At 39.7% G+C, this 8,614-nt stretch overlaps 1 protein-coding gene across 1 annotated transcript; it reads left to right on the top strand.

The window, feature by feature from the left end:
- Positions 1-2,804: 2,804 nt before the first annotated feature.
- LOC149842534 (uncharacterized) lies at positions 2,805-5,687 on the top strand. The gene is made up of 5 exons (XM_090001478.1): positions 2,805-3,377; positions 3,525-4,026; positions 4,169-4,370; positions 4,507-4,983; positions 5,105-5,687. Exons 1-5 carry the CDS (start codon positions 2,846-2,848, stop codon positions 5,543-5,545), a joined length of 2,154 nt encoding a protein of 717 aa, XP_089857604.1. The 5' UTR covers positions 2,805-2,845; the 3' UTR covers positions 5,546-5,687.
- The last annotated feature ends 2,927 nt before the right edge of the window (positions 5,688-8,614 follow it).

The raw sequence follows: 8,614 nt of genomic DNA, 5'->3' as shown, positions 1-8,614 counted from the left end.
AGTCCATGACCAACTGCACATTCATATAGAAATCTCAACTGAATATAAGTTATTAGAATAGAACTTCAGATTCAACCAAATCTCAACTAAATATAAGTTATTAACTAAATTTAAATTCAGCAACCAAAAATAACACAACAATGGATGCTCAAGCTGCAACCCATGTACTCATAAAACCTACATAACTTTGGAGCATTACAACAAAAAATATAAAAATATTACTAACCCGCAACACCATTTTCACCACATTGGAAGAAGTACATGTGCAGTGAAGGTATGTGCATGTGTTGAGGGAGTGGTGCGGGAGTGCATGGTGGAGAGAGTGAGAGAAATTAGAACATTTTTATTGTTTTCCTGTTATTCCCTTGTCCCTAATCTCACACTTGGAGAATCAAAATTGCCGGCTAAAGGACAAGACTAAATTTTCTCTTTTTGATATTGTATTGCCATACACCCAAGACCTCATGGTATAGTCCATGAACAATGTAAATGTGATACGATGGATAATGTAGTGCTTCTGCTCATGAGAACAGAATAACCCCATCATGGTATGGCCACTCTATATGGTGGGATGGCACCCACAATGCATGCTTTTGAATGCTTGAAGCTTGTAAGAAAAACATACAGACTGGTCATGAAGCATAAAGCATACGAAATTGCCTGGTCATGAAGCATACAAAATTGCCTGCAAGTGCCATGGCACCATATATGTCTGCAAATTTCAAAGCGCAAAACTTTTAGCAAGAAAAGTGGTTGAGATAAAAAAATCAGACCAAAAGCATCCGCAAACCAATCCACAATATCCAAACATAAACTTTACCTTAATTAAGGAGATAAACAATTAAACAATCGGATTAAAAGTGTCTGAACTTGAGCAATCATTGTCCGCGATGCATATATTGGGAAACATCATAAAGGGCTGTTAGGTTGTGTTTAGAATCTTTAGATTCAGGGATTCAATGAAAATGGAATAAGATTCCACCAAACTCTTCTTTATGGCTGCAAAATGACCACCAAACTCTTCTCGAGATTCATAAGAATCTGTCTAGTTAAGTTGAAAAAGGTACAACAAACAGTTTCTTGACATCAATATCAGAATCGTCGCTTCCAGTTCAGGCCATAATTTTGCACATAGAGACATTTCTTACCGATCCCGCAGCTTAGGCGAACGACAATACCTAGCTTCTCCCAAACGGGGTACTCTGCCTCTTCGTACCTTCGATCAATCGCCGACATCGATGCAGAGAACGTTGACGGCGATGTCATCACCTCCATCCCTTCCCTCGCTCTCTCCGCCATCGACCTAACCCTATCGGTTTCCGGCGTCTGTAGTGGCGGGTTTCAAAAGAGAGGGGTTGCCAGAATGGGCAATAAATAAAAAATTAGCGATAGAAAAATTCTGTCGCTAATTAGCGATGGATTAGCGGCAAAAACATTTTTGTCGCACATCCGTCGCTAAGTTGCGATATAAGTTTTCCATTACAAATTTTCGTCGCTAATTAAATGTTTTTTTATTGGGATTTGGCGATGAAAAAATTCTGTCGCTAATTAGAGTTAATCTGTTGCTAATTAGCGACATATTCTTTTCGTCGCTAAGTTGCGACGGAGTTTGAGATATATTTTTTTCATCGCTAATTAGCGACGGAGTAGCGACAAAATTTTTTCCATCGATAATTTTGTAAATATTTTGAATGTTAGTGACGTATAGTTTTCTCTCGCTAATCCGTCACAACTTTGCGATGACAAAAATTCCTCGCAAATTTCTGTCGCTAATTAGCATTTTTCTTGTAGTATACTTGCCATCTAAGATCTATACGATCCAAGATCTTTTGCACGAGGTGCATAACAAGCCTATTAGCGGACATGGAGGCATATCCAAGACATACCAGAGGCTAAAAGCCTTCTTCTATTGGTCGGGCATTTGAGTATGTGCGCCAATGCATGGTTTGTCAAGCCAATAAATATGAGGTGATGAAACTGCCCGGGTTGTTAAAAAAATGCATATGAAAAAATAATTATATAAGCCAAATTCAATAGCCCTAAAAAATTGCTGATGATTTTCTTATGCACTCTTTTTTTATTAAAAAATTGAATATCCGTAGGCTTTTAATATAGTTAATTCATGAAATACTAAAAAATGCTGTGAATTATTATCACATCCACTAAAACAAGAAGGTAAAAAATATTGAATAGATAAGGAACGATTGTAAATGTCATTGTCCTAAATATCATTAGAGTAAATTAGATAAAGTAATTAATTAAAAAGTTAGCTATCCAGAAAAAAAGTTAAGAGAGAGTACATGAATTCCATGTAAAGAACACTTGTTTTTATTTCTTTAAGTTGAAATAAGCTCTTTCCAAAGAGGTTAGCACAGTTGGAGAGAATCTTCGCTCTTACACTGCCAGACGGGGTTCGACTCACACGAGTGCTACTCCCCTTGATCTATTCTGAGCCAAAACACATTCTCACTAAAACGGTTTTTCTATCCAAGGCTCCTTTCCTATGTATTTCCCTGGTCATTACTTTTCGTAGATATATGTACACGCTATATGACATATTGACTACAAATTTATATTCAATGGTATTGACTGACCAGTTCCGGTCCATATAAGAGGGCCATAACACTAAAATAACAGGCAGTCGGGAAGTTGACCAGACACACGGCCCTCCAAGTCCACCCCTTATTGCACCATACCTATAAATACACATGCTGGGGAGCAACAGGAATTACAAAGAAGGAAGCCTTCCATCTATCCTTCTTAACTTCACATCTGATTCTTAACCCAGCACTCTCTCTCTCTCTCTCTCTCTCTCAACCCATATTCATTGTTTCACACCACCATCATGTCTTCGGGGCCCCTTCTCGTCTTTCCCGAGCCGGACCTTGCCCAAAACAGCAGTGACGGCTACAACATTAGCCGTTTTGAAGATGGCATGAGATTGGAGAAGACTTCTATGCTGCCCACGAGCTATGTCAACAAACACATCAAAGAGAAGGGGAAGGAGAGCGTGAATGTAAGTAAATGGAGGTTGGTTAAACCCTCCAACACGACTGATCAGTTTGGCCGTGTAAATCATGAAGGTGATGGTGATGATGATGACGAGAGTTCGGCTATGGTCACCGATGAACAACGGGAATCCGACGATCTCCGGTATCGCGCAGAATCCTTCAGGGTGCTGCACGAGGGTGTGGTTGAAGGTAGCAAGAGCATCACGGAAAAATGTGCTTGGCTTCGTTCTCAGTTGGTTGGGGACGATGTGGAGTTTGACACTCCCTTTGGCAAGCGCTTGCTCACCTATGCTGACCATACTGCATCGGGCAGGTGCTTGCACCACATCGAAAACTACATCATCGAGAATGTCTTACCATTTTATGGTAAGTGCTTACTCTTTTACCTTTATTATTTTGCAAAATAAAGTGAGATTTTTTACTGCCAATATTTTCCCGAGAATGGATTAATTGTTAGCAAGAGAATTACTGTGAAAACTCCTTAATAATGCAACCAATGTTTGTTGAAAATAGGTAACACTCACACGGATGACAGCTTCGTTGGACATCGAACCACCAAGATGGTGCACGAGGCGGCCAAGTACATAAAGAGTTGCATGGGAGGAGGAGATGACGACGCCATCCTCTTTTGCGGGTCGGGGACGACGGCCGCCATCAAGAGGCTGCAAGAGGTGATGGGAATAGCCGTACCCTCCACCATGAGGTCAAGGGTGGTCAAGTCTCTTAGGCCAGAGGAGAGGTGGGTGGTGTTTGTGGGGCCCTACGAGCACCACTCCAACCTCCTATCATGGCGGCAGAGCCTCGTGGAGGTGGTGGAGGTGGGAGTGGACAGGGACGGACTGGTGGACATGGAGATGCTGCGCAGGGAGTTGGAGTCGCCCAAGTATGCCAACCGTCCCTTGCTGGGCTCCTTCTCTGCTTGCAGCAACGTCACCGGAATTTACACGGACACTCGAGCTATGGCCCGGCTCCTGCACGAACACGGTGCTTTTGCCTGCTTTGACTTTGCTGCAAGGTATGTAATCCTTGTACTCTCTCTCCCTTTATATATATATATATATATGTATATATTGTTGTTACCATTTCTATCTAGAATTAAGAAATTCGGAAGATAATAGATAATATTAAGCTTTATCTTGTTGGGTTTCATTTGGCAGTGGGCCTTATGCACAAATCGACATGCGATCTGGAGAGCTTGAAGGGTATGATGCAGTCTTCTTGAGCCCCCACAAGTTCGTAGGTGGGCCTGGGACACCAGGGATACTGCTCATGAGCAAGTCCCTCTATTACTTGAGATCTGCACCACCTTCCACCTGTGGTGGAGGGACCGTAGCTTTTGTCAACGGTTTCAATGAGAAGGTGTGCACCTAACTAATTGTTCGCTTGACATACCTTAATTATTCCTCTAAAGAATCATTAAATACTCATAGTCTATCCCATCCATCCTATTCATGAACTAATTTGTTTCTAAATTACCTCTATCTTATTTGTTTAGGACACTTTGTACTATGAGGACATAGAAGAGAGAGAAGATGCAGGAACTCCTGCCATAGTTCAAAAGGTGAGAGCTGCATTGGTGTTCTGGGTGAAGGAGTACATGGGTTACCACCTCATCGACACCCAGGAGAGCCTGTGGATTGAACGCGCACTTGAGAGGCTTCTGCCCAATCCCAACATCAGCGTTCTTGGAAACACCAAGTCCAAACGCCAACCCATTGTATCATTCTTGGTCTACACAACTGCTTTGGGTACATCTGCTGATGAATCAGGGGAGAGGCCGGGCGTGTACATGTGGAGGGAGAGAGCCACGGTGAGGGACAAGCCGCTCCACGGTCGGTTCGTCACGAAACTACTGAACGATCTCTTCGGCATCCAAGCCCGTGGTGGGTGCGCTTGTGCTGGTCCCTATGGTCACACTCTGCTCAATGTCAACAAGGAGCAATCCCTTGCCTTTCGCTCTGCAATCCAAAAGGTACTCTTCCCAAAAACGTTTGCATTTACTTTTTAAAGGCTGCCAATCTTCAAAAGTGATTAAGGAGAAGTGAGAAGGCATATCGGAATTAATGAAAATGATTCGCCGAAACATTTTTCAGGGATATAATGGTCTGAAACCTGGATGGACGAGGATCAGCTTCACCTATTACATATCTGAAGAAGAATTTGAGTTCATCCTTGCTGCCATAGAGTTTATTGCCATTTACGGCCAGCGATTCCTCCCTCTCTACCACTTCAACTGGAAGACCGGTGATTGGACGTTCAGGAAGAGCGTCATGAAGAACATCGTCGGAGAAGAGCGAGCGCTTGCCTTCAAGAACATCACAATGGGCGGTAGGGCACTTCACCCTTCGACTCCTCATGGTGCAAGATCAACCACCGCCACCACCAATCCAAAGGCTGCTCTAGTTGGACTCGAGCAAAAGTACACAGCCTATCTCGAGAGTGCGAGGTTCATCGCCAAATCGCTTCCAAAGTTCCCTGCTCAACGTCGCATACCACAAGACATCGATCTAGACCTCATCCTCTTTAGTATATGATTTAACACTACTACTTTGATCCAATTACCGATTTGTAGTACTTCCTGCTGCTCATGAAGGTTATCATCTTGATGACCTACCGTGCACTTGTGTTTGTTTTCTCCAATGTTCCTTGTGCCTAATAAAGTAATTGTTAAAGTATCAGCAGGCTTTTGCAATATATGAGAGGGTTGTGTGTTCTCCCTCGAAGACAAATTCGTGTGTTCGGGTGTGTAGGGAGGAATATCTTGGGACCCATGATAATTCATATGCCAATATTATCCATGATGATTTTATAATAAAATAACATATAAAAAAGATAGATATGCGTTTGACGAAAATATCCTCCCATAAATAGCTTTGCACATTCCTACCTTGGTTTTTAGATTGTGTTACAATACATTGCCGCCTTCTCATTCCTGCCTTGTGTTACAAAACATTCTTGGGTTCGTTCCTACCTCGTGGAGATAACTATAAATCGATCGACTGGTTCAATCATTGGTGGGCGTCAAAGGGGGATTTGTCGGCCATCTCTTTTTACAGTCTTCTCTTCTTCTACGTTTTTGTTAGGCAGTATGAAAAAAAACAATGAAAACAAATATTCCAACAAGTGCCATTAAGGTGTCGTGAGTACCTTTTTATGTCATCATGCTATTGTTGAAGAACGTATGTCATCGTGAATGCCATTAAGGCATTATTTTGTTATTGCAGGTGGATGTTGGCTTTTAGATAGTTAGAAAATTCAAGATATTTGTAAGACATTGGGACCTGTTGATAAGAATGATTGGTTACAGATGCGAGGAAGAGCCTCTACTCCATCCGGTATCGTCTATTGACTCAGTATATGCAATGTAATGCAAATCGCGATTGTAGTAACATACTACCGATTTGTGAGATATTGTTTTGTTTGTTAATATCGATTTAGAGGCTATTATGGTGAATTGCCGTATCAATTTGTAAGATATTTGTAGTATGATTTTAAAATATGTGCGTACGGAATTTACAATATTGCATGTTTTTCGTATCGATTTGTAATATATTATGCAATATATATCGATTTGTAAGATATTATGTGTTTTCTAGTGTCAATTTGTAAGATATTTGTAGTATGATTTTAAAATGTATGTGTGCGAAATTTATATTGATGCGTGCTTGCGGTTGCGATTTGCGTATTCAAATCGCTGCTCATTTTGCAATTTCTATTCAAATCGCTTCACAACATCATATATATAATTAAATTGTTGTCATATGAATCACTATTATCAACACACATATACGATAAATTGTTTCTTTTATTAGCATGGTAAATAACAACTCGATGCATTGTATAAGCAAATAACAAATCGTTGTTGCTTTTATACTGTGATTCATTCAATCGTTTCTTTGACTCGCTTAACTAATCAGTATTTGTTGTTATATGCATCTTAAATAAATCATAGTAAATGTATTCACTGGCTAACACAAATTGATATCTTGCTTATGATAGTGGTATGCTTATCATCTGGTTGCAGTGAAGATGATGTATCTCAATCATTGAAAAGTTATGGAGAAGTGAACATATGTACTAATGACGCACCTGAAGAAGTGAACATGTGCACTAATGATGCACATGATAAGAAGGGTACATACATTGGATTCACTCTTGACTTGAATGTTCCAGCAGAAGAAATGCAAATCGATAAAGGGGTAGACGATCATGATAGTATACTTGATAAAGGTGCAGGCACTGGTAATGTACATGATAATATACTTGACTCTGTTCCTACAAAAGAATTGCAGTTTAACAATAAGGAAGCTGCATACAAATTTTATAATGATTATGCCTTAAAACTTGACTTCAGTGTTAGAAGGTATTTTTGGCCAAAAAATGCACAGGGTGTCATGGTGAAAAAGACATATGCTCGTTCTAAGAAAGGTTAGAAGAAGTCAAGTGGAAATGCAACAAGGAGCAAGCTAGATTCAAGATGTGGCTATCCAGCGAGGATGGTGTTAAGAAGGCTTTCGAATGGGAAGTATATAGTTCACACTTTAATTAGTGATCATAACCATAAATTAGCAGCTTCATTTATGACTCCTATGTTAAGGTCACAGCATAAAGTAACTGAAGTGCATGTTACAATTGTTGAAATAGTTGATAGCACTGGCATTACACCAACGAAGACATATAATTTGTGCGTGCACATAGATGATGGTCGCGAGAATGTGTCATTCACACCTTTGGATCTAAGAAACTACTTGAGAAGGAAGATGACAAATAATATGAAGACTGGAGAAATATGTTTTTTGGTTGATTACTTACCGAAGAAATCAAGCAAAGACTCTAGTTTCTTTAGTGCAATGCAACTGGATGAAGATGGATATGCTGTGAATATGTTTTGGGCAGATTCAAAGTCAGTAGTAGATTATGAAGGCTTCAATGATGTGCTTGTTTTTTGTACACCAATGAAGATTAATACTGAAGAGTAGCCATTTGTGCAGTTTGTCGAAGTGAACCATCACTCACAAAGTTGCATATTAGGCGACACTTTTTTTGTATGACCAGACCAAGGAAACCTTTGAGTGGTTGTTCAGAGTATTTACACAAGCAATGAATGAAAAGCACCTGTGAACACCCCAAAATTTTCAAACTTTTGTAAAAATTCTCTTTTTACCTTTGGCCCCCATTTTCTAAATAATTAAGTCAGTTTTGATCAAAATTCTACTTATTTCTTGGATTCACTGGAATCCAAATCCATTTTCTATATCTAACTCAATTTCAAATCCAGATTCAGTACCAAAATCCAAATTTGAGCCCTGTTATCCAATTTCCAAATCGAAATTATAAAAATACAAAAATAATCTTTGAATGACTCAGTCAGTTCATTTGGTATCCATTTGGATCCATTGCTTTGTATTTATCAATTCAAGATCCAAAACTCGAATATTTTCTCAAAACTTCGGATCCAAACTCGTTTTCTGAAGAAATTTCCAAAGAATAGTCCTGAATTCTAAAAAAACCCCTCTTTTGTAAATATTTAAAAAAATAGTTTAAAACCCCTTATTTTCCCATAGTTTTAGAGTTTTATGTCAAAAACATAAAAAAATATAGAA

This window comes from Nuphar pumila, chromosome 3, assembly GCF_984573655.1.
Source record: "Nuphar pumila chromosome 3, dmNupPumi1.hap1.1, whole genome shotgun sequence".
NCBI lineage: Eukaryota > Viridiplantae > Streptophyta > Magnoliopsida > Nymphaeales > Nymphaeaceae > Nuphar > Nuphar pumila.
The sequence above is the reverse complement of the archived record's forward strand: the minus strand, read 5'-3'. Positions and strand labels throughout refer to the sequence as shown.

Coding starts and splice junctions, on each gene's coding strand:
- LOC149842534 (XM_090001478.1), top strand. CDS start 2,846: ATGTCTTCGGGGCCCCTTCTCGTCTTTCCCGAGCCGGACCTTGCCCAA. Junction 3,378..3,524: donor GAATGTCTTACCATTTTATG/GTAAGTGCTTAC, acceptor TGTTGAAAATAG/GTAACACTCACACGGATGAC. Junction 4,984..5,104: donor TTCGCTCTGCAATCCAAAAG/GTACTCTTCCCA, acceptor AACATTTTTCAG/GGATATAATGGTCTGAAACC.